Here is a 27,711-nt window from a genome sequence, read left to right on the forward strand (position 1 = left end):
AGCAAACATTTCCAAACAATTTTATTATGATTGAAAAAATATCAATTAAATCGAGTTATAGGACGTAAAAACAGCAAAATTCTATCCAAAAACAAGCAAAAAGTGAGTATCTTTGTGTTGGAAATGAAGAACATGTGCAAAAATATCGGATTTTTGTTGAATTATGCGTCGAAACATTTGCCGGATTCCAGCCATTTTCTCACATATGCAAAAAAATTAATGAACAGAATTAATTCCTCGTTGTTTTTTGACTTTTTTGACGTTCTTTTGTTGCGCAAAGTGAATTTTCATCTAAACTTAATTTAAATTTAATTGCAAAAAAAAAGTTGAAACTCAATTAATTCGAATCGGAAGTGAAATTTTCATTGTTTCGATCAACTTCAAAAGATGACTTGTAAGAATTTGATCTAAAATTCATGATTTTTTTCGTTTTAGTAAAAGTATTCGACATGGAAGCTGTCAGTGATCAGCCAAATTCAGACATTCAAATTGTCAAAGATGCAGAAGTGTTGAAGGAAGTTCTCGACGAAGTCACTCCAATGGACACAATCGATTGCAACGAAAAGGAGGAAATTGCTCCCGCGACAACAAATGGCAATGCAGAAACAACAACGACGGGCGACGAGGCAATTATTGAGCTACAATCCGAAACGAGCTCCTTCACAAGTGAAAAAACGCAGGTTTTACTTTCACAAAAATCCGATGTCAGTGTCGATAATGTATCAGCTTTTAACTCGCAAGAAGAGGCAGCTTCCTTAAAAGGTGAAAAAAGCGGGGAAATTAAGTTGAATGTCACATCTGAGCTGATTGAAAATCCTTTGAGCGACGATGGCGAAGTTGTAACGTCGCAAGAAGATGCCGCAGTTACGATTACAAGCGACGAAGAACGCCAATCCGAGGTTTTTACAGATGCGGTAGTTACGGAAGACGAGTCTGACATGTTTTTGTCGCCATCGGAAGTGCTGTCGTCGCAAGATCGCAGCGAAAATGGCGAGTTACCTACGGAAGAGGAAGAAATTAAGAATGAAATTGACGAAAATTTACAAGAAATGAACGTACCTGAAGAAGAAGAAGAGAAATTAAGAGACGTCATCGAGTTAGATGACTCGGATGAGGATGACGAAGGAGAAAATGATGGAAGGAGTGAAGGTAATTTTTTCAAATTGAAATTTTTTAGGCAAATAAATTAATTTATTTCACTTTATTTCGCCAAAAAAATTCAAAGGGAAAAATAAAAATATTTAGAAAAAAAGGAAAATTTTTGACATTTTTTTGTACTTTTTGATTAAAAAACGATTAAAATAGCAAATTTACAATTAAAGGATATTAGATATGAACAACGCATAATCTTTCGAAATTTAGATGAAAAATTTTTTCAGTCACGTGATCAAAATTATAATTTTTTCACAAATTTTAATTTTGTGAAATTTTATTTCAATTTTGACTTAAAACTTTAAAAAAATTAAAACAAAAATTTATTTAATGTAATTATTTGAAAGTTTTAAGTCAAAATTCAAGTAAAATTTCACAAAATCAAAATTTAAGAAAAAAAAAAATTAATTTTGGTCACGTGAGTAAAAAATTTTTTTCATCTAAATTTCGAAGGAAAATGTGTTTTTAAAGCAAGTTAAGTTCATATTTAATATTTTTTAAATATAGATTTGCTATTTTTATCATTTTTTAATCAAAAAGTATTAAAAAATGTCAAAAATTTTCCTTTTTTTCTAAATATTTTTATTTTTCTCCCTGAATTTTTTCGACAAAATCGGAGAACCGGTGACATAAAGGAAAAAATTAAATTTAATCGCCTCAGAAATTAATTTTTTAAAATTTTTTTTAGAAGAAGAATATTCCGAAGACGATTCCGAAGGACAGGAATACGGCGAAGAATATGAGGATGAAGACATCCAAATGGTTGTCAATCCTGCCAGTGCCAAAGCTGAAGGAAAGAAGCGTCAATACAAACCGCAAGACCTCAATCGACTCTTTTTGTCGCAAATCAAACGTCGCAGCGTGCGAATGTAAGTACAAATCTCTTTCTCCTCACTTTTGTTTGTTCCCACAAAAAGTGCACTGAATCCGAAGACGACAACGACACAACCTTGTTCTATTTCAATTAGAACACGAAGTTGTTGTTGATGCAACATCAACGTGTATTTACTAACAAAACACTCGTCGTCGTATTCGCACAAAACTCACAAGATAAAGGCCAGTCGATCAATCCTTGACCTGATTATAATTTTAATGTGTGTGCGATCGCATCAACTACAACAACAACTCATCGTCCGACGACGACGACGACGGCAAATACTCATTTTAATGGCAAACAAGTTGCAAACAAATGCATTTCTGTAAATATATTTTGAAATTTTTTTTTTCCCTGATATTTTTACAATGCCGATGCACTTTTGCAACAAATGGCCTCGAACGTGATTGGCTGAAAATTTGTCTTGAATTCGCATGTACGACGAGTACAAGGAAAAAAGTAATAATAAACGCGACGAATTATTATTACTTGTACTTAATAATGATACTTATGATAATGTAGCAAACAGTCGAACGAGCACAGCACAAAAAAAAATATGAAAGAAGATGCGACGACGACGACGACGAATATGAACAACTTTCGCAGTACTATGTACTTAATTTTGCATGCGATATTTGCATCTGGTAGCCTTGAAAAGATTAAACAATAAATATTTTGTGTACTTATGATGTAAACCTTTCATTGCTCGCACATACTGCGATTTGGCTGAAAAATCAAAAATTTAGTGGGAGATTTTTTTTAAGTTTTGGCGCCTTAAATAAACAAAAAATTAAGAAATTTCAACTAACGAACTATTTTTTTTAGAAAATTTAATGATTTTAAAGGAAGATATCAACCAGAACCTTCAAAAACACGCCAACAATACTTTACGAATCAGAAAGGATTAAGACAATCTAAAAGGTTTTTAAGAAGATTCGACTCAAATAGATCAAACGAGCTACTATCTATGTCAAAAAAGCAAATAAGATGGACAAACTGCAGATTCTGTGACAATGATGATGAAAGTTCTGAACACATTTTATGTGAATTCGAAGTTTAATGTGGACAAGATACAAAATTTTCAAAAAATTTAAGGAAAAAGTTTTTTTTGAGCTTAAATCAATCAAAAGTTTGTATTGAATTTAGATTTTTATTGAAAACGTTCAAGTTAATTTGTTTAAATCTTGAAGTTTATACTCTTTGAACATATAATATTTTCCTCTTAAAGGCAGAAGAAAAGTGAAAAGCTTTGAATTTCATCATCCAAATATTAAAAGTTGATTAAATTTTTTTTTATATTTTAGTTTTTTTTTTTTTTTTTTGAATAATTTCATTTAATTTCTTTGATACAAACAATGAAATTATTCAAAAAAAGTAAAAAATTAAAAAAATTTTAATCAACTTTTAATATTTGGATAAAATTCAAAGCTTTTAACTTTTCTTCTGCCTTTAAGACTAACTTTAAGAGGAAAATAATATGTTAAAAAAAGATAAATTTCAAGTTTAAAACAACTTTAACTTGAACGTTTTCAATAAAAATCTAAATTCAATACAAACTTTTGATTGATTTAAGCTTAAAACGTATCAAAAAAAACTTTTTCCTTAAATTTCCCAAATTTTTTTAGATTCTCTTCTTAGAATCTTTTACCGAAGAGAAACTTTTCCTTTTTTCGTCTTGATATTCTACCATTTGCGACAATAAACAACTTGAAAAAGTTAAGTAACTCTATTAAAAACAATTCCCTTCTAATAGCAAAATGTCAAAAGAACAATATTTGTCGTTTTTCTTTGTGTGACGAGAGAAAAAAGTCTTTCAATGCCAATCAACCCAACACAAATGTGATAATAAAGACGTGATAATCATTCTAATAGTCGTCCTTAACTTAATCTAATGTGCCAGCAAGAACAATACTGATTTCATCAGGATAAAAGCATCACTTTCATTAAAACAATCAAACTAATCCACATTAAAGAAAACAAGACAAAACTAATGAATTTTGTACGGACTCCCATTAAAGTTAATCAAGGCAGCGCAAAACGAAAAAATAAAAATCCAACAAGTGAAAAATAAGTAAAAAATTTGTGATTTGACCTTTGAGTGTCCTCTGTGCAAATGAGAGTTGGTAACCGTTTGTCGAGTGTATTGTTATTATTACATTTCATTTTATATTGGCACACATCACATAGAAAGAAGAGAGACATCATTCAAGGCAGCAGTTCATCGTGCTCAATTTAATATTAAAGTTTCACCTCCAAATGTACCTTACATGGCAATGTTTCTATCCATGTTGGATGATGATGATGATGAAAGAAAGAACGAAAAAAAATCATACCTTCCATAGAAATTTTTCGTGTGTCGTCGCAGCTACTACTTGAAGACATTGTTCGGTTGTTCTATACATGTTATGACTAAAAGTACTTATCGGTCTATTGTTTCTTCTTCTACTGTTTTATTTATGTTGCTCCTTATATTACGCTAACAGATAAATTTATGACGAGACAAAAAGTCAGCGACGGAGGGAATTGCACGCGAATTTGACAAACAACATTCATGAATAAATTAATTGATTTTAACACATTGCGGCGGCTTCAAACGTCTATTGTTGCATTCCGGCGTAATTGAGGACAAAATTGTAGAAATTACACGGAATTTTGTTGTTTACGTAAGACACAAATTGGTGATCTAATTACATTTTATGGAAATCGCAAATGAGTCTGCTGCAGAAAAACGTGAGAAAGTGATTGAATTTAAACTCCTTCGAAGGTTTCATCTGAAAACTTTTTTTTTAACAAAAAAGACAAAACAAATTGGTCAAGGATTTTTCCTTTATTCTCATTAATTTTTGTTTTTAGCAAAACGAGATACACAAAAATTTCGAACATTTCCATTGAAAATCAAAACCAGATACGGAAATACTAATTGCTTCCCCATCCAACTATCGATTGATCGATCCAACCGCTATCGAATGAAAACCGCATGAAAAAGTCTCCAATTACAATTAATTCCATTATTCATCATTCCTTTAAAAAACAAAAAAAATATCAAAACAAAACGACACAACAACAACAACTTTGATTTACATTTCATGCAAAATCATAAATTTAATCGCTCGTTTCTTTGTAAAGTTTTAATGATTTATAAAAATTCAACTGATCAGTGGCGTATCTCGTCACAAAATTTTGAAAGGGTAAAATTTTAATTAAAAAATTAAATTTTTTTAAAATAAAATAAAATTCAATTTATTTAAAATTAAATTCATTAGAATAAAATTATTCAAAAATTATTTTTTTTAAAATTATAAAATAAAAAAATAAATTAAAAGCAATAAAATTAAAAAAAAATATTTCTTCTTCTACCTAATAAATGGAAAACTTATTTTTAATAAAATTATTTTTTTTTAATTTTATAATTTTAATTTAAATTTTTGAATAATTTTAAAATTAAAAAAATTAAAATTAAATTCATTAGAAAAAAAATTTAAAAATTATTCAAAAATAAAAAAAAAATAAATTAAAAAAAAATTAAATTTAAAAAAAATAATTTTTATTCATTCTTCTACATCATAAATGGTAGAATTACTTTTAATAAATTATTTTTTTTTTAATTTAATTTTTTTTATTTAATTTTATATTTTTTTTATTTTATAATTTTTAAAATTTTATATTTTTTTTTTATTTTAATGAACAAAGTCAAAATTTGACATTTTAAATTAATTATAATTATTTTTGAAACATATCAAAATTTTCGTTAAATTCGAAATATTTGTCAAATATTTTTTAAATTCATTAAAATTCTTAAATAAAATTGTTAAAATAATTATTTTTTTAAATAATTTTTTTTATTTTAATTTTTAATTAATTAATTAATTATAAAATAATTTAAATTTTATTAATTTATTTATTTAATTTATTTTTTTTATTTAATTTTATTATTTTTTTTAAATTTAAATTAAATTTCTGAAAATTTTTAAATTAATTATAATTATTATTTAATTAAAATTAATTAATTGTAAAATTAATGTTAAAACCCCTCAGGATACATCTCTTTAAAAACCATCAAGAATCAACGAACGAGTCATTAAACCCTAAAAAACTTATCATTCCAAAATATAAACCAGAATATTGAATAAATAAACTCAAAGGCACCAATGTACAAATTAAATGCTGAAAATTTACAATTTTGCCTGCAGTTTATTTGCGAATTTTCCGTGATTACAAACGCTGTCCAAGTAACAAGTGCTACAAATGTATAAAATATTACATTATTATCAAGTTTGGGTCTAATGAACTTTTGAAAAGCCACCTAAACAACAATAAATTGTGTTTGTGTGTGCTGCATTTGACGTGCAATGACGTAAAGTCGTGCTTGGGCATCGTAACTCGTTAACACACGAAAAAAAAAAATATGGAAGAGGAAAAAAAAACGCAAAACAAGAAGAGCCGTTTATCTTTTTATTTATTAGCTTCATGCATTCTTATTATTATTTTTTTATTGTTATTATCATCAACAGCATCGACGACGCTCTCTTACATTCCGCACCGAAGAGACTTCATAGACCAATATATTACCCCGAACGAGCGAGCGAACGAGTGATTCACACACAAAAAACAACAACTCGCATTACCTACTAATGAACAGCAAAAATGAGTCGACAACGAGAAATGTGCAAGAAGAGAGGAGAAATAGAATATTTATATAAATTTTTTTTTGTTGCAAGAGGTCAAGAAACCAGAAATGTGTCTAAAGTATAATGAACTTTTTTTTTTTTTTGCAAACACTCACACACAATGCCTAAGTAGTCGTCGTCGACGTTGTCTCTGGCAGTGAAGGTATAAACAACAAACTAGACAAGACGTTCGTATGCATCGACTAAACTCTGATAAATGTTTATTATTCACATTTTGCAAGCAAGCAAGCGCGCGTCTCCAAATGCATGCAAAGATTTTTCAGTTTTCATGCAACGCGCGGCAGAGAGTAATTGAGTAGAAAAAAGCATGGAATAGTGATGAGTGAGTGTACGAAAAATAGTTTCAATCTAGTTTGGGAGGCAACGTGTCGTATTCGCAAATAATTGGAGTGTTTGACCGAAAATGGGAAGGAAAATTTTTCGTATGAACTTTGATGGTTTATGGAGATTGTTCTTTTTAGTTTGTAAAGTTGTAATAAATAATTAACTGACGGTTTATTTTGATAGAAAAGTTTTTAAGGAATTTCATGGAAAATTCTCTTTTCCTTAAAATATTGCAAATGTAAATTAAATTAAATTTCTCCTTACTCAAAAATTTTAACAAAAATTATTTTCTATAGAATTTTTTAAGAATTTAAGCAAAAAAAAAAATTGTGTAAAAATATTGTTCTTTGAATTTTCTTTGAAATTTTTTTTTTTTTTTTTTTTTTTTTTTATTAAAAAACTTGTTCAGGACAAGTTTCATGGGGAGGCGTTTGACGAAGAGAAAAAATTTTTTTTTTCTAAATTTTCAAAAAAAAAAATTTTTTTTTTTTGATTAAAAAACTTTTTCAGAAAAAGTTTCATCGGAAGTTTCATTTTTTTTTTCCAAATTTTCAAAAAAAATTTTTTTTTTTTTTAATATTTCAGAAATTTTTTAAAATAAATAAAAAAAATTTAATAAGTTTAGGTATTTTTCTTTTAAAAAAATGAAAATTTATGATTCAGACTTTTTGATTCAAATTATTTTTTTGTTTTTAAATTATTTTTTTTAAATTTATTTATTTAATTTAATTTATTTTTTTATTTATTTTTTTTTTGTTTTTTATTTTAATTATTTTTTTTTTAATTTTTTTAAAAACATCTGAAATTCTTAAAAAATTAGTTTTCAATTTTTATGTAAATTTTGTTCATGACTTTTGACTTTTGGTATCTTCATATCGAAATCTGTAACAAAAATGTTTATTTTTTGTCAATTCTATAAGATTCATCGAAAGTTCAATTTTTAATTTTTGTTCGAGCAGAAGAATTATTTTAAGGCAAAAGTTATTTTAAGTCAAAAATTTTAACAGTTTTCAACTTTTTTATAAAGAAAATAACTTTAAAAGTCTTCCAAATCGGATAAAAATTACATTTCATCCAATTTTATCGTTCCTCGAATCCTTAAATGTTGCCTGTTTTTTCGTAAAACTCATTCAACTGGTACAAGAAAAAAATGTTTTTTTATGTTAATCCTTCATAAACAACCATTCAAGCAGTCATTTGGCTCCATTAAATCTAACGAAAACATATTTTTTTTTCTTTTTCAAAACTTTGTCTTTGTTTATTTGACGAAAATTGTCACCCGCTTGGCAAGAGGAAAAAAGAGATAAAAGTCTCAAACTCACTTAATATATCATCATCTTCAACACATTAAATTAATTAGAATTTGTTTTATATTTGTTGTTCGAAGTTCTAGTTGCATGCATAAGTAAGTAAGTAACTTGAGAGCGCGCTCGCGTTTGAGAGAGAGACTTTGTACTTTGAACATTACTTTATTATTTTGTACCATCGTACAAAAACAAGCATTGACAAAAGTTCATCGACTTTCATTAGAATGAACTTTAAATTGTTTTTTAGTGCTGCGAAAGGCAAAAAAAGTAACAATTCATTTATATTCTCGGCTGTTTTGTGTTTATTTTTTCATGCGTTGCCGGAAAATTGTCCATCTTCCCATTTTTTATCAGAAAATTTATTATTTTTTTTGCGAAAGGATCCTTTCGAAGTTGGATAGCAAGCGAGACAATAAGGGGCCATTCAGCAGACCGTTTTTGCGAAAAATTTTCGATTGGCGCAAGCGGTTTGAGTCGTTTTGAGCCAACTAAGTTTTTTCCATCAATTTTTACATATTAAGAGAGGTTTGAGAGAGAAATGATGTATGAAGGATCTTCATGAAATTTTTGAGCTATCGATGAACACAAGCGGTTTGTTCGGTTTGAGTCGTTTTGAGCAAATCATAAGCTTCAAAAATTTTATAAATATCACTCATACTACATTTCACTCTTAAACCGCTCAAAACAGATGAAAAAATTAGGTTGGCTCAAAACGACTCAAACCGCTTGTACCGCTTGACAATTTAATAAAGATCATACTTCATTTCGCTCTCAAACTCTCTCTCAAATATGAGAAAATTGATTAAAAAATTCGATTGGCTCAAAACGGCTCAAACCACAAATTAGAAACCACAAGTTTTGCGTAAAAACGTCTGTTGAATAGACCCAAACTTCATGGCAGATGACACAACGAGTCTGTAAATTTTTTTTGTTGTTTAGTTAAAATATAAAAATTCAATTTTTCAAACAACGACGACATATGTTGTGGATTCTGCATAAATTTCGCGCGCGGATTTTATGACGAAGTTAATTTTCGTACGTTTCGCTGAAAAACTTTTTGCATGTACACAGGAACTGGGCGACTCGAGTTAAGTCGTTATTAAATAAAAAGTAATTTGTACAAAAAAAAAAAATAATAATAAATAATGTGAATAAAAATAAACCGAATTGGGTTCAACGAACTTTTTATAGAATGAAAAGTCAATGTACTCGTACGATATTTTGTTCCAAACAACATAGATATTTTTCGTTTGCAATCATCATCTTATAGTATTAAAAAAAAAAATAAAAAAAAATTGTGTTTGTATTTGCGCTATTTAAAATTAAAGTTCAATGATCTGCGAAACTTATGTCTCGACTCAGCAACAAAAAAAAAATATTTTATTTTCTAAATGAAAATAAATAGTTTGTAGTTCACATATGCCACAAATATAATGTTGTTGACTTTCTTCGTGCCTGTAACTACCTTGGGTTATAAACAACGAGCGAGCCACGCAGGTTGAAGTTCAACGTTCTAATGCGAGTTGCTTTTTTTTTTGATGATCCGAGAGTAGCGGAGAGAAGAGACGTTTATAGTGCATTTGAGGCTCGTGTTATTTCATTATTATTACTGATAAGAGCAGATATGTGTACTTTATTACGCTCATACCCACTGGATGTGTCATTAATCATACAACAAACATTTCTTCGGCAGAAACGTGTGTTTGAGAAGCCTGTTTTTCGTTTTTTCGTGGATAGTCATTGACCGAGACCGAGGCAAAGGGATTAACGAGACGACATCCGGGAGAAAATTTTCAATTAATCGAAAAAGGTTAAACTCCTCAAAACACGTGACTTTGGTTCAATCTTCGATTTTCGATTCGCCGAACAATTAGCAACCTTATAAAATATTCGTGGAATGAAGCTCTCTCATTAAATCTCGAATTTACGAAAAAAAAATAACAATTTCATCGTCTGCTAAATTCGTATCAGTAACAAACAAAAAAAAATCTCCAATTTTCTCGTTGTTTTCGTGTTCAACATTTTTTTTTTCAAATTAGCCAGAGGTTGAGTACCCAAAGCGCATTATCTTTAACAATTGCAACGACGACAAAAGTCATGCAGATTTGCCGTTCATTGATATCTCAACTCGTCAACTTTCCATAAGTTAATTTAGATAACGAGGGCAGAGGTGAAAGGATAAATGGCGAAGGAACTTTTTAGCGCTTTTGGAATGTTTTATTCCAACTTTTGATGCCATGCGAGAGAGAAAGAGAAGGAAAAAAAAGACAAAAGTTGGCCTAGTTCAAAGTGATAACAAACTCGTATATAGGACGACGACTGCATACTGCAATAAAAAGAGACAGGCATGCGATGCAAGTTGCATGTGTTGTTGTCAGGGATGGAAAATTGACGAAATTTTTCGGAAATTTTGGGTTTTCCTTCATTATAATTTTGAAAAAATTTGACAACAAATTTATTTAAATCAAAAATTTTCTAAAAATTAAAGATTTTATGAAGGAAATTAGCAAAAAAAAATATTTGATAATAAAAATTTATTAGAAGAAGGATAAAAAACATGACTTTAAGTAATAAAGAAAAGATAAAATTGTTATTTTTCTGTATAAAATTTAAAGAAAATGAGTCTAAAAATGAAGAAAAATAACAATTTTTTTCTTTTTTTCATTACTTAAAGTCATGTTTAAGACTATTCAAGAAATATTTTTATTTTTCTTCTAAATATTTTTTATCATCAAATAATTTTTTTTTGCTATTTTTTTCATAAAATCTTAAATTTAAATAAAATAAAATTTTTATTTATTTTTTTTTATTTTATTTTTTTTAAATAAAAAAAGCAGGAGAAAATTTGTATAATTTTTTTTCCATAATTTCCATAATTTTTTCATATTTAAATTTTTTATAAAAATATTTTTAATAATTAAAATTATTTTAAAAATATTTTTTAAATCAAAAAATTTCAAAAATATTTTCAAATAAAATAATTTTTGATTTAAATAAATTTTTCATCAAATTATTTTAAAATTATTATTAAAAAAAACAAAAATTTCTAAAAAAAAAATTATTAAATTATTTATAATTTATTATTGAATTACCGAAATGTAGATAATTCTTATGAAAAAAATAATCCGTTCTATATTTACGAAAAAAAAGTTCGTTCTATTAAAATTTTTAAATAAAACTTTTGAATTTTTAACGAAATTTCGATTTTCAATATTTTTAAGAACATTTTTGAGAATGAATAATTTTAATAAATTTTTATTAATTTATTTTTTAATTTTATGAGAAATAATTTAAATTTTTTCTAAATATTTAAAAAAAAAATCAAAAAATTAATATAAAAATATTTTTCAATTGACTTCAAAATTATTGAATTTGTAACGGATTTTTTTTCCATAAAAATTATCTACATTACCGTAATTTAAAGAAAAATAACACAAAATTGAAGTTTTTTAATAAAATTTTTAAAATTGTATCTTTTGAATAACGATTTAAGCGATTTTTAAGTGAAAAAAAATACTCAACTAAGCTTGGAAAATGCAAAAATTTAAAATTTTCCTCTTCCAATGAGTAAATAGGATTTTAAGGGCTCCTCTGAGAATACATTTGACGTAACTCCTGCTCTGACAATAATAAAATACAATCATGACATGATTGTCAGCAGCATTGTTAGCAAAGTAACGAAAATAATCAAAGTTTAGTGCACTTTCGTATTACTTCTATTCGGATTTCATGCACCTCTAATTTTAGATTTTTTATTGCTTTTGTCTTTATTGCTCAGCTTTCTTCGTTCAGTGCGAATGAATTGCGGTGGTGACAATAGCCCCGTATGCTGCTTGAGTCAATGAGCCGGTTAATGAATGATAAATTTTTGTGAATAACTCTCATCATCATCGTCGTCGTCGTCTTACGAAAAAAAAATCTTGCTTGCATTCAATGAACTGCTGCTCTCCATTTCCCGCCTTCCTCCCAACAAACATTTTATAAAAATTGTTCACGTAATGCCTACGTGCGTTACTGCCTGCTCAACGAACGGTCGTCAAACGAGATAAAATCCGACAGGATTCTACTCGAGACGGCGAAGAGGATGCTGGATGATCATTTGTCACAGTATGCGACGTCGTTTTATCGGAGGGTCCGGCAATTTTTGTTTGTTTGTTTTTTGCACAGTGGCGAACGAATTAAAGTCATAAATAAACACACACAGGATTAATCTGACAGTCCCTCAAAAACGCATTACCACGTTGTTTTTGTACGAGGAGCTATCGATTATTTCCTTGTTTTTCATTTAAATTTCCATTTTACACGCGCATACACTCATTAGTGCGACGCGTAACGAGTCAGAGACAGAAATGCGCATCACTTAATATATGTATGAATTTTATTATTACATTACAAGTACAAACATGCAAAATTTTATGAATGAAACAAACAACAAACAAACGAGAGAAAGAGAGACGAGACAGCGTGCAGTGTATCGCAATAAAAGTGATAGTGAAAGTAAGAGTCCAGACATTGCGTCACGCTATTTTACGGCATATTTATATTATTTTTTAAGTAGAAATCGATAGTTGGTACCATTCTACCTCGTTTTTCACTTTTTTTTTTGGTAGAATTTCAGACGAAAACAATCAAAGTTGCTTGTCTCGGGGTGTCACATTTCCGAATAATAATTAGCCTCCGTCAAAGCAGGACATTAGCACCGAGAGATAAAGAGACAAGCAGCCAACTACTATCATTAAAATCTCCTCCGCCTGTCGAGACACAATCGTCAATCAATCAAAAGCCAAACATGCGATCAAATATCCTCGCGTGCAATGTCGTCTCGTTTTTGATTGTTTGAATCAAGTTTGTGTGTGTGTGATGTTGATGATGGGCATTTTAAGAGTCCTTTAGGCGAAATTATTGCCAATTGTTTGTATCAAATATCGTAACAAAATATCGCTGAGGGCTCTTTTCAAACAGAGTTTTATTAAGGCTCGAACGATGAACAATTTTTTTTCATATTTCTCCATTTCGCTTTTGAGACCTAAAATTATTAAAAAAAAAAATATTATTTTAAAATTTATAAAGAAAATTTTTTTTTAAAAATAATTTAATTTTAATAAAAAAAAAAATATTTAAAAATTAAATTTTTATTTAAATTAATTTTTATTTATATTTTTAATTTATAATTTTTTTTTAAATTTTAAAAAATTTTTTTTTTTTTTTTTTTTTATTTTAGCAAAATTTTTTTTTTTAATTTTATTTTTTTTTTAATTTGTAAAGCTTTTTACTTTAAATCCTCTTTTAACAATTTTTATTTTTTCAAAGATTTAAATCGTAAATGTCAATTTAAAAAATATTCGTTAAAAATTTAAAATTCGATTTTCTAATGATATGAACTGAAAAAATATTTATTAAAAACTATTTTTAAAATAATTATTATTTTAATTAAAAAAATATTTAAAAAATAAATTTAAATTCATAATTTTTATTAAATAAAAAAATTAAATAAAAATTAATTAATTAAATTTAAAAAAAATATAAATTCATTAAAATTATAATATTAATTAATTATTAAAGTTAAATTTAGTTTAAAAAAAAATTTTTTTAATTTTTAAAAATAACTTTTTTTAAATTTTTTTTTTATAATTTTAATTTTTTTTAAATTTTTATAAATATCTTTTCAAAAAATATCCGTTAAAAATTTTAAAAATTGATTTTCATGAATTTGAATTGAAAAAAAAAGTTCATTAAAATTATTCTTAAAAATCTTCTTACCTTATAAAATTTTTCTATATTGATTCATCCTAAATTTCAATTTCTTCCTAAAAAAAAAGTCAATTTCGATCAACAACCGTTACAATTCCTCGAAATTCAATCAGTTCAAAAGAGAATTTCCCTGAAGATCTTTTTTTTACTTTTTTGCGATAACTTGCCATTGAATGCATCGCCAACAATGAACTCGTAAATAATTGCCGTCATAATATGTCATTAATGCATTAAATTTCTTCACATTGCATCACGTAGAGCTCGGGCGAACAAGAAATGCACGCACAATGGAATTAATTGTAAAAACAATAATTACTTAATCGGGAATGCTTTTTCATAAAACATTGTGTGGGATTGTCATTAATCAAAATTAAAAAAAAACATTAAAACGAAGAAAAATGTCGATCCTTTTAAAAAGCTATCTTAATTCGTCAATTAAAGTTTCTTCGCGGAGAAAATCCTTGGAATCGGGGTTAAAAACATCCAATGACACAAATACTGTAAAAAAAATGACGCATTGCTGGAAATGCAAATGACTCGCCTTGGACTGATAGAACCTAATAACAAACAACTTGTGTGTAAAAAAAAAATTGTAAATGCAGCCAACAAAAGTAGGTCGGCATGCCAAGAGTTACAAGTTACTTAAGAATGGATTCTAATTTCACGACGACGAACAAAAAAAAATCTACAAAAATTTGAATGTGTGCACATGATCTTTGAAGGTCAACAAAAAATTTTAGTGCACAGTGCAACGTTTCTCTCGCTTTACAAACTCGACTTCGATATAAAGTTATTTTTCTATGAATTGAAGGTTGTTTTTTCAAGGATATCTCTCCAAGTGATCAGCTAACAATGACAAAAAGAAGGGTTTTCAGGTGACTCAAGTGACTTTGGTTCAAGGTTGTCAATTATTATTGTTGCATATTTTAATGCGTTTCTAATTAAATTTTGTCTTAATGGGTTTTAATGTCGTTCTGTGCTTTAAAAAATGCATTTTCAATCATTTTTATTAAAAAAATATTTAAAAAAAATTTTTTTAATTAATTTTTTTAAATTAAATTTAATAAATTAATTAAAAATTTTAAATAAGATAAATTTTAATTTTTTATCTTTTTTAGTTTTTTTGTATATTTTTAAAAACCTTCCGTATCTTTTTTAAAAATCATTTAAAATAATTTTTTTTTTTTACATTCCAAATATTTTTTTTTAATTTTTTACATTTTTATTTTTTATAATTTTTTTTTTATCATTTAAAAAATTTTTTTCGATTTTTGATTTTTTTTAAATTTTTCTTTTAAAATATATAAATTTTTCATAAAATCTCGTAAAAATCATTCGATTTAAAATAATACGAGAAAATTTTGTCATATAAATTGAAGAATTTTTAATTACATTTCATTAGAACTCATCAATAAATCAATAAAGGGCAGAAATCTTTCGAGGAACGAACCTGCCCATAAAAACTAAACTGCTCAATGCACTTATAATTTATCGTTAAAAAGTGTGTCCTCTCTTGTCACAATTCCCACGCTTCATTAAAAATTGCTTGTTCTTTTCAACAACAACCTTACAATTCGCTTCAGAGGCAATAAATTTTCTTACGTTTTTCGATCAAAAGCGAATCAGAACGCATCGAGAGATGAAGAAGTTGCACAAATTAGAACAACTCGCAATCATACGAAGCTAACCTTGATGCATTTATTAATAAATATAAACAAAAAAAGTATCGACGTGCATATATAGAGTGCGATGTGATGCATTAGAACGCACTAAATAAAGTCTGACCTTCTTTAAAAATGCATAAAATGAATAAATGTGACACACACACACACACAGAGTACCCAAATAAAAATATAGTGTATGTTTTATTAGATATATTTTTTTTGTACAAATATTACAAATAAAATATATATAACAAACAACACGTACATATTTCGAAATGAGGTATACGTAATAGGGAACAAGGTTAAGCAAAATGTGGTTGCCTGGTTCGTCGTCGTTGCTGCTGCTGTTATTGTTGTTGTTGTCAACTCAGAAACAAACCAAGGTAAAGTGATGTGTATAAATGTGCAGAAAACAACAACGGAGATGCATTTTTGTATACTCATTAGAAGGTTACTACTTCGCATGTGCCCTGTTGGCGAAAAAAGGGTTAAATTAACCTCTCAAGAAGTCAATTTATCTCTTAAGGGGTTAATTTGACCTCTTTAAGAGGTCATTCTGACCCCAAAATAACCTTCTAAGGGTTCAGAATACTTCTTAAAGAGGTCAAATTAACCCCTTAAAAGATAAATTAACTCCTCATGAGATAAATTAACCCCTTAAGAGGTAAAGTTGACCCCTTAAGAGGATGATTTGACCCCTTAGAGGTCAATTTATATCCTCAGGGATTAATTTGACCCTTTTAAGAAGTTATTCTGACCCCTTGGAGGTTAACTTGATCCGTTTTGGAGGCAAATTAACCTCCTATGAGGTCAGAATATCCTGTAAAGAGGTCAAATTGACCCAATAGGAGATAAATTTACTCCTTAAGGGGTCAAATTTACCTCTTAAAGGGTTAATTTATCTCATGAGGAGTTAGTTTATCTTCTAAGGGGTTAATTTGACCTCTTTAAGGAGTATTCTGAACCCTTAGAAGGTTATTTTAGGGTCAGAATGACCTCTTAAGGGATTAATTTATCTCTTAAGAAAGACAACTTAAGGGGTTAATTTAACCCTTTTTTAGCCCATTGGGTACGTGAGTGTGTGTGTATGAGAAATGTGCAGTGAGGTGTGGAAAATCAGCCTTAAAATTTGAATACAAACGAATTAGAGACAGAGAATGGATGTCTGACCTTCTATTCAACTCATAGAGCGCGTTTCATTCAAATTCTATTGCACGTCAAGGTAAAGTGCTTTTTTTCCATCGAAACTTCCACACAATCTCTCATTATCCGTGCAATAAAGTTTAAATCCTTTTTCTTTTCATCTCCTTTGCATATTTTCCATTTTCATTACGCTTTTAGTTTATGATGATTTTAACTCCTTCTTCTACAGAAAAATAGTAAATACTCGACTTAAAACACTACTTTACACACTTTACTTCAACACGATGTAAACTATGACCGAACAGCGAGTGTATGAAGGAGAGAAGAGTAGTAGCAACATTAAAATTGAAAAAGTTTGATAACCTCTGATTCAAGGCAACTTGTTGTACATGCCCGAACGATGAGTTTGTATGTCTGGCAATAGTGCACCCGGTATATTTACGCGTTTAGAAGTGCAACGATAGAACGTCGTACGGTTGGAAAAAGAGAATTTAACTAACAGTTTATTGAGCTCTTTTCATTTTTCCGTCGTCCAATCCAATGGCGTTTCATGATACGAGTATTTCTGAATTTGCGTTGTACGGGAGATGAGGCCCATGTTGAAAGGGATTTTGGAATTTTCGTCATTTTTTGAATATTTTATTTTATTTTATTTAAAATAAAATTTATCAAAAATCTAAAAAAAAAATTTAAAAAATTATTAATTTTAAAAATTTTTTAAGAAATTATTTCTTACCTTTTTTTACTCCAATTTCTAATTTTTTCAATTTAAAGAAATTAAAAAAAAAATTATTAATTTTAAATTTTTTTTTTAAATTATTTCCTACCTTTTTTTACTATAATTTCTAATTTTTTTAAAAAAAAAATTATTAAAATAAAAAAAATAATTATTCATTAAAATTTTTTTATTAAATTTTTATTAAAATTCTAAAAAAAATTGATTTAATTTTATTTATTTAATTTAATTAGAAATTCAGTTAAAAATTAATATAATTTATTTAAAAAAATAAAAAAAAATATTAAGTTTAAAAATTTTTTTTTTTTTTTTGATAAAAAAAACAATTGAAATTTAGTTAAAAATTAAAAAAAAAATAATTTAAAAAAATATTAATAAAAATTTATCAATTTTTTACCTTTTTTTTACTTCAATTGCAAAATGATTTTAATTCCAAATTAAAGTTGATAAATTTAAAAATTTTCTCGAAAATCATAAATTTGCCTCAAAAATCTAAAATAAAAAAAAAATAATCATTAAAAAATTTTTCATTAAGAATTTTAAAAATATTCTCAATGACTCATTTCCGAGAATCCATTCAAAAAAAAATTTATCTTGCAACCCGTAACTCATCTCAACATACAAATTATTAGAAACACTCTATGCTACATGCATGTTGATGACTCAACGAGAGAATGAGCGAGCAAACGACGACGAGAATCGAGAGTACAAACTTCGTACAATTTCATTTCAACGGCACACAGACATCGGTTTGTCGAAGGGATCCCTGTGCGAGCGAACAGTTGCATATACATACTTTTTTCGGCTGTAACGCTATTTTTGCATTGGCTGTTTGAAGGTATTCACTTTTCAAGTATAACTCAAGACGATCAGTTCAAGCACAACCGTATTATAATCAACTTCGTTGATGGTCGAATTGCCGGTTTTTTTTTTGTGTTGTTTTTTCTTCTTACACAAAGTAGTAATAGAAACTGAATGGATTAATTAAAGCAGCAGCATACTCCCGCATACACGAATACATTGAAAAATCTCTCTCGCTCTGAAAACAAAAAAAAATTGAAAAAATTAAAATATTTATACAAAAAAGTACTTGAGAGATTGATATTTATAAAAAAAAAAATCTGTTTTAATTTAAAAAATTATATGGAAAAAATGAATCAACAGTAAATCCAGTGACGATTTTTACGCAGAATAAAGGAATAAAATTCTTATAAAAGGTTCGTCATGCAAAAATAAATAAAAAATTAAACCCATGTCATAAAAATTTGTGCGAATGAGACCAACGCAATGGTCGACAAAAGTGTTTTGTGTGCAAAAAAAAGTTCATTTAAATATTAAAAGGCAAAAGATGTTTGATCTAAATAAAAATCTTCTGTTGACGACGATTGTTTATATAAAGTATCACGTTTCGCGATATTACTTCAGCAATTTTCGAGTGCTTTTGAAGAAAAAAATGACGACGCAAGAACTTGCACCTGTATAATCGCAGTGTTAATAAAATAATGTGCATTGCCTTATATAATGTGATGCCGCGACACAATTGAAAATGAATTTAAATTGCAATAAAATGAGAAAAAGCTCTAAAAAAAATTAAAATAATAAATTTGTTGAATATTCAAATAAAAATAATTAAATTAATAATAATAAATAATTAAAAATAAATAAATATTAAAATTTATTAAAAAAATTAAAAAAAAAATTTACAAAAATAATTAATTTTTTAATTAATTAATTAAAAATAATAATATAAAATTAAAAAATAAATAAAAATTTAAATAATATTAAAATTTAATAAAAATAAAAAAAAATAATTTTATTTAAAATTTATTAAATTATTAAATTAAATTAAATTATTATTAAAAAAAATACTAAATAATTTATTAAATATTTTTTTAATTAATTAATTAATTCATTAATTTAATTTAATTTAGTAAAAAAAATAATTTAAAAAATTTTTAATCTAGTTAAAAATTATTGTTTTTAATAAAGATATTAATTTTAAAATAATATTTATTTAAAAATAATTTTAAATTTATTTAATTTGAAATAAAATATTTTTTTAATACAAAATAAATTGTGATGAGAAGAAAATTCTCTTGTGAATTGCATTCAAACAACGAAGAGAGAGGAAATTTAATTATTCAAAAGTGTTTAAAACTGCATGGAATGACTAATGCAACAAATATGCGAGAAATGCAACATACGAACGCAACATGAAAAAGTTTAAAAAAAAATCTTATCAAAAGTCTTATCAGAGGTCTGTCGCATCGCGCACAATATTGTTTAGGAGTTAAAAAAAATGTTTAAACAAATAAAATCGATTTGTTCAGTAGATAAGCTTGGCGTTATTTTTTGTTGTGAATATTCTCCTTGACCTGCGTTTATGAACTTTTTGTGTGTCTTTCGTAGCGTTTTAAGTAATTTTTTTGTGCTCGTTCAGTTGACTTGAGTTGAGTTGTGTTGTGCAGTTGACTAATTATTCGATAAAGGTTCTCAAGGACATTCACATGTCGAGTCGTTTGCGTGTTTTATAACAAAATTTCTTAAAAAATTATAAAATAATTTTTTTTTTATCAAAAAGGAAGTGATTTTGATAAAATAAAAAAAAAATATTGAATTGTTTACTTCAAAAAAAAAAAAAAAATGTTAAAACCAGACATCCATAAATTTCGAAAGCAAAAAAAAAATTCTTGTGCATAATATCTTTTGGATTGTCGTCGCGCCACAATTCTTCTTACATAACACCGCATTACCGCTATGCTCAATCGTCGTCATGCCATACGCTGTTGTGCCATATAGTTCCGTCGTCTTCTTCTTTTTTTTTGTTATTTCTTGCATTAAACGGTCATCATTCTACTTTCGGTTTTCATTTTATTTATTTTTTTTTTGTTTCGGTAAAATATATGACACGAAAAAAAATTTTTTTTTTTATAAATTTCTTTGTTCGCGAAAATGTTTAGAGAGAAATGTTGCCTTCAACACGCGCGTCATTCACAAAATTATCATATTATTGAACAAGTACTTTATTATTTTATTGAATATTATCATCGAAACACATCGTGGCATTGAACTGTAGAATAAAATAATGCAATTTGTCATTCATTGACCTTGTTGCCATCCATACGAACGACACGTTATTAAATACACGATTTTTTTTTAGCAATAACTGAAAATAAGCATCAATTGGAATTATCTTCATTCCATCGGGATAATCACGTGATGACTGAGAGTTTGATTAGAAAAGTAAAGGCGCCATTCATTAATGGCGTCGAAAATTTAGGGGAGGATGGGGTCCTTCAAATTTTTGATGAATTCCGACGAAGGGGGAGGATGGTAAAAAATTTCCTTCTCAATTAGGGGGAGGGTCATGTTAAAAAATAAGTCGTAAATTAAGGGATATTTCAAATAGGGGAGGTTGGGGTCAAAAAATGCCCCATTTTATGAGACGCCATTAATGGATGTTGCCAAAGTCGTCAAAGATTTGCGCGAATTGCGAAATGAAATAAAATAAACAACCTTGACAAAATGCAATAGTTATCATTGAACTGCTCGCGCTGCAACGTCATTCTCAGTGTCATATATGTTTATTTTAATTGATTTAAAAAAAAAACTATAAACTCTCGTAAAAAGCAATCGTTCGGCTATTAATAGATAAATAACGCACTGACACTGGATGCGAAGAAACAAACATCGCAACGGATGAACAAAGAACTTTTCAGTGGTTAAAACGCCCCCGCTTCAGAACGGTCATTGTTTCGTCTTGCGTGAAGTTTATCTCATCAATTTTATCAAGAACGCCTATACACGAGTGACTTTGTGAGACACACAAAAGTTCTTTAACCACAGATAAAGTTTTAGAAAACCACACGTCACAGCGTGTGTTGTACCTTATCAACACTTTTCGAGTGTTTCAATGACAAGAAATCGAGAATTTTTATGAAAATGAAGAAATTTTAATGCAAATGAAGCAAATTTAAAGAAATTTTCCTCACAAGGAGTTGACAAAAATATTTGAATTTTTTATTTTTTTCCATATGAAATATGAAATTTTTCTGAAGAACCAATTTATTTCATTCTGAGAAATAAAAAAATTTTTTTCAATGCCTTTTTCAAAATCTTTCTATAAAAAATTTCATACAAAATTAGTTCAATTTTCGAAAATTGTCAAAAAAATATAAACCTTTAAAGAAAAAAAAATTTCCTGAATTTCATTTAAAAAAAATTTTTTCTTTAAAAAATTAACTTAAAATTATTTTCTTTTACTTCAATAAAATAATAAAATATTTAATGAAAAATTAAAATTTTATACAAAATTAGTTTAATTTTCGAAAATTGTCAGAAAAATATAAAGTTTAAAGAAAAAAACTTTTTTTTTCCTGAATTTCTTTGAACAATTTATATTTTCTTCAATAAATTAACTAAATTTTAAATTTCGAAAATTTTTTTTCTTGAATTTCATTGAAAATTTTTGTTTTTCATTAAAAAATTAACAAAATTGTAATTTTTTTGCATCAATAAAATAATAATTTTTTTTTATAGAAGTAAATTTTTAATGAAAAGTGTCAATTTTTGTCTCACTTTTACATTTCACGTCGAACAAATAGTCCCAAGTACATCCTCAACCCGAACAATACCGCAGCGAAAAACCATCAGACATGGCAAATAACGGCACAAAGAAGTGCGAAAAAACCTTGAAAAAACATTTTTGTTGATAACTTCGCATACATCGGCGACACGATACGCACGCCGTCACAAGGATGATGATCGAGTATAATAATAAATTCCGAATAAATTTTACACTTTGCGAGAAATTTACGGATTTTCATATGAATTTTATCACTTTGTGTGCAGACACACCAGATTCTGTTATAATCCAGACGATTAGTTGATAAATTAGTCTTTTACCTTACAATATGTGTATTTGCCTTGCATGAGTGGATAAGCACAAAGAATTTTCCCATTGAAATGTGTTTTGAAAGCCTTGATTGAGTTTATTTTTGAATGTTTGGCGAACAAGTCGCCTCCATGAAAATAACTCATTCGAAGATGGAAGCAATGAACTTGCGAGTGCGAGCCAAACCCTGTTTATTAAAACACATTGTTCACCTGATTTTGATCATTCAATTAAGTTTGAGTGACCTTCAGATATGGGTTTGGCTCGTTTTTTTCCGTTTTTTTTTGACCAATGTAAGGCTGCTCCAATTTTTTTTTCGAATTTTTTGTTCCAAAAACTTTTTTTCGAAATTTAAATTAAAAAATTAATTTTTTATAAAAAAAAAATTTAAATTAAAAAAAATTAAAGTTAAAACATAACTTTTCATAAAATTTATTTTTTTTTAATTAAAAAATAATTTTTCATATATTTTTTTTAATATTAAAAATAAAGTTAAAAAATAATATTTTATAAAAAAAAAATTTTAAATTAAAAAATAAAAAAAAAATAAAATTAAAAAAAATTATTATTTTTTTTTTAAATTTAAAATTAAAAAAATATTTTTCATTAAAATTAAAAAAATCAAAAAGTTAAATAATTTTCGAAAAATTATTTTAGAGAAGAAAATTCTTTTAAAAAAATTATTTTCAGCACAAAAGTTTATAAAAATTAAAAATTCTTTTAAAAATTTTTTCTTGCATGAGACAAAAAGTTCAAAAAAAAAAATTGAAGCGCATTAATTTGCGTTCTTTGAATATTGTGTGAATATTTTTCCGCGTATTTTTTCTTAATTGAATTTTCTCTTTTTACAGCAAAAAATCATCGGTTTGGGGTTGCAAGTCCATTTTATTAACCAATTTTTTTTCAGATTCATCGTTGTTGTTCGGTTTCAGTGCATTTTTTTCGATATAATTTAATTTTCCAAGAATTTATTAACAATTTTTCTCTTTTTTTAGGTTGAACTGTCGTCGTTACAGTCAAAAACGAAAAATAATGCAGATTATGGACGATGCCGGCGAAGCAGCACTCGAACTTGAATCGACAATACCGAATAACGGATCGCCGGAAATTGTAAAGCCAAAAGTTGCGTCGCCCACGTCGGAGCAAAATGACGAAAAAGAGAATACAGATCCGCTGGAGTCGAATCACGCCACGGAATCTCTCGTTTCGAGCGAAGAATCAAAGGAAATTGTCGAAAATTCGGAGACAAAATCCTTCGATGATGAGGAAGAAGAGCAAGAAGTCGAGAGTATTAGCAAGAATGATGATTCGATACAAATGATCGACAGCGAAGATGAAGTAACGAACGAATCTGTGCCAGAAGTGAAAACTGAGGTTGCGACGAAGGAAAAGGAAGAAAAAGTCGCAACTGAGTCTGAGACGAAAAAAATCGAAGACAACATAAAAGACGCTTTTCTCGAAGATTTGGGAAGTGACGATGCAGCTGATACGAAAAAAGCTCCTTCGGTTACGGAAGAAAATTTATACGACGATATTGAGCAAGAATTAGAGCCTCACGTTGTGAATTTAACGAAAGCTGTGTCTGTTGAGCAGAACAGCAACAAAGAACCTCCGTCGAAGAAGAAGGAGGAGGAAATTGTTTCAAAAACAGAAGTTACCACAATAAACGACGTCGAAGAAAAATCCATCAAAAAAGAAATTAACCAAGAAGTGACGAAAGAAGCTTCAAGCAAACGTCGTCGATCGCCATCTCCCGAAAAAAGTCCCGAATCCGAGAGACAAAGTCCCGTAACGAACATTCAACCGTCCAAAAAGCTCCGACTCGAACTGGAAAACAACTATGGGCGTCACGACAAGCTTTTGCGCGAATATATCGAGAAATCGGGTCGCAACAAGAACGTTGACGACGTCAAAGAAAGCATCAGTGTCCTTGAGTCGGAGATAAAGTCTCTCGATGCAATGTTGCGTGCCAAAGAAGACGAATGGAATAACATTTTGCACATGAAGCTCGTAAAGGAGGAAATTCGTTTGCGACTTGTGCGACGAAAGGAAACGCTCGAGATGAAATTGACGGATCCCGTGAACATTTTGAGCGGCGAAGCCACGAACAACGTCGGATTCCAAAGTTCAACGCCATTACCAAATAAATCGCAGACATCATTTAATGCCCCGTTATTGCAAGAAAGTCTCAAAAGAGATCGAAATACGAGCGCAATTCAAAATATAACGCAACAAGTCACAATGATGCCACTTAACAACACGAACAACTCGTCAACGCAATCGATTTTGCAGCAACGAGCCAATATGAAGGGCACGGATTTGGTCAAAGAGAAACAAGCTGCTGCAAAAATTCAAAGGTAAGTGTTGTAACTAACTAAAAAAAAACATGAAATTGAACAAAATTCACACTTTTTTTCCAAATTTTGAAAAATTTTGTGACAAAATTGGCTTTTTTTGCCGATTTTTTGTCACTTTGCATGATTTTTCGCACAAAAATAACGCTTTGGATGTTTTTGCTTTTACTTTTGTTTAATTTTTCGTTCGTTTCCATTCATTTAATCATCTCTGTGGAGTGCAAAAAACATTTCACGGAGTCACACATTCATCACACACACCTCAAATTTAAGCATCAGAACGGCAAAAACATAATAAAAAAATAAAGTTCTCTCATCCGCAGGAACATTCTGCCGAGACCGACGACACTTCCGAATCACGAGCAAATTTTGAGGAATTTGGCAATGTCATCGGCAACGTCAACGGCTTTCCAGCAGCAGCAACTCAACGAATTATTCAATGGGCATTCCAAAATCAACATGGGACGTCAGGGACCAACCAAAGATGTGAGCAGTATCATTGCTGATTTCCGTGAAAAGAATCCCGATGTTCCGCCGAGGCGTGGGCGACGCGTCAAAGGAAATAATGTTGATTTGGTGAGTTGTGAAAATTTTTTTTTAATTTAAAAAAAATTATATTCATTTTTGAAAAATTTAAATTTAATTAAATTAAAGATTTAATTAATTCATTATTTATTCTTTAATTTTAATTTAAATTAAAATAAATTTAAAAAAAATTAAATTTAATTAAATAAATTTAATTTAATTTTAATTAATTAATTAATTTTAATGAATTTAATTTAATTTATTAATTATTTAATTAAAAAATTTAAAATTAAATTAAAATTTTAATTTTTAAAAAAAAAAATCAAATTTATTTTTTGAATTTAATTAAATAAAATTTAATTTAAATTAATTAATTAATTAAATTTATTTCAAATTAAATTTAAAAAAAAATTAAATCAAAAAATATTAAATTTAATTAAATTAATTTTAATTTAATTTTAATTAATTAATTAATTTTAATAAATTTAATTTAATTTAATTTATTAAATTATTTAATTAAATTTAATTAATTTTTAAAATTTTTAAAAATTAATTTTAAAAAAAATTAAATTTATTTTAAAAATTATATTAAATTTAATTAAATGTAAATTAGTTTAATTAATTATAAATAATTAATTAATTAAATTTAAATTTCAAATTTTTTTTCCCTTTTTTTGTTTTTGTTTTGTGTTTGATTTGATCCTATTTTTAAATTACTCTCACTGATTCAGTTCTATCAACTATTGGAACAGAATTCTCGACCCTCGAGTGCTGATTCGTCGCACAGTGCATCAGCAGCTGCCATTTCAGCAAATGCCCAGTTCAAGGACATCTTGGCGCAATACGCGAAAATGACGAATGCCGAACAACAACTTTACGGATCGAAAAATAGCATTATTTCGGCGCTAAATATGATGACACAGGCAGCTGCCCAACAAAACTCTGCAGGAAATTCAGCGTCGAGCAACAATAAACCACCGCCATATCCAGAAGTAACGCTTCATCCCGTCATGAATGCCTCGGATAACGGAAATTCGTCGTTATTACATGGAATTTTAACAAAGGTAATTTTTTTTGTTTAAAGAAAAATTTTTTTTTTAATAATATTTTAAAATTTTTTTAGACACAAAATCGCGGAGGCAACAATCAAGCCGCAAATGTCGCAAACGCCGCCGCAGCAGCTAACTTTACAAATTATTCGCCAACATTAGCACGACTTTTAACCTCACCAGAACGCATTTCGCCGCAAAATCTACCAAATTACACGCAGGCATCAAATAACAGTGCACTCGCAGGTCTTACAGCAAGCGGATTGGGATTGTCGAACAAAAACAGCGAGATCACAATTACGCCAGTTGTTAATTCCCAATCGTTACAACAAACACTTTTGCAGCAACAACAAAAATTTCAATTGGTAAATTAAAAAAATTCTTTAAAAAATTTTTTTTTAAATTTTTAAAAAAAATTAAAAAAAATAAATTAAAAAAAAAAAAAATTTTTTTTAAATTAAAAAAAAAAATTTTTTTTTAATTTTTAATATTTTTTCTTAAAATTTCAAAGATGTAAAATTAAAATTAAATTAATTTAAATTAAAAAAAAAATTTAATAAAAAAAATAATTTTAGGACGACGACAATGACGACAACAGCACAGATCGACTCGTAATCGACGAAGGCGACAATCAACAAAGTCTTCTCGGGCGAAACACAACGGAGGAAATGCAAGAAAGCGAAGTTCCCGAATGTCAAGGATGTCGAAAACGTGAAGCGCAATTTGTCTGTGCAGGTTGTGGCAATCAATGGTATTGCAGTAGAGAGTGTCAAGTGAGTTCCTGAAAAATTTTTTCAAAAAAAAATTTTTTTAATAATTTTTTAAAATTTTTTTTTTAGGTTCAAGCATGGGACGAACACAGCGAAAATTGTTCTGGCTAAGAAAATTACTGATAAAAATAACTTATTTACAACCGTTAGACATTATCCAATTACTACATTGATCGTTCCTTTCGCCACAGAAAGAAAGAAAAGCATTTCTTGGTTCATATTTTTAAGTTTTTCGATAAAAATTAAAAATTAGACGATGAAAAATTCGTAAAAAAATATAATTTATCATATTAACTAAAATATTTTTACATAAAAAAAAATCTAAAAATTGTAGAATTAGAGAGTTGTAATTATTTATAAGTTTAGAGAGATGTTTAATGTGTAAATAGAAACATGTATAATAATAAAAGAAATGAAAAACTTTAACAAAGACATTTAATTATTTTGTGATGTTTAAAAAAAAAACCCATCAATAATTGT

General features: G+C 27.7%; 1 protein-coding gene across 3 annotated transcripts; it reads left to right on the forward strand.

The window, feature by feature from the left end:
- LOC134837172 (probable serine/threonine-protein kinase kinX) lies at positions 1-27,645 on the forward strand. Of its 3 annotated transcripts, none has more exons than XM_063852525.1 (9): positions 1-102; positions 436-1,149; positions 1,841-2,021; positions 23,529-24,890; positions 25,196-25,463; positions 26,144-26,476; positions 26,536-26,826; positions 27,037-27,234; positions 27,301-27,645. In XM_063852525.1, the coding sequence occupies exons 2-9, from the start codon at positions 450-452 to the stop codon at positions 27,340-27,342; spliced, it is 3,375 nt and encodes a 1,124-aa protein (XP_063708595.1). In that variant the 5' UTR covers positions 1-102; positions 436-449; the 3' UTR covers positions 27,343-27,645. The 3 variants fall into 3 exon arrangements, with proteins under 3 accessions (XP_063708595.1, XP_063708597.1, XP_063708596.1); XM_063852527.1 differs by having other exon boundaries at positions 26,165-26,476; XM_063852526.1 differs by having other exon boundaries at positions 25,211-25,463.
- The last annotated feature ends 66 nt before the right edge of the window (positions 27,646-27,711 follow it).

Source organism: Culicoides brevitarsis, chromosome 1 (genome assembly GCF_036172545.1).
Source record: "Culicoides brevitarsis isolate CSIRO-B50_1 chromosome 1, AGI_CSIRO_Cbre_v1, whole genome shotgun sequence".
Taxonomy (NCBI): Eukaryota; Metazoa; Arthropoda; class Insecta; order Diptera; family Ceratopogonidae; genus Culicoides; species Culicoides brevitarsis.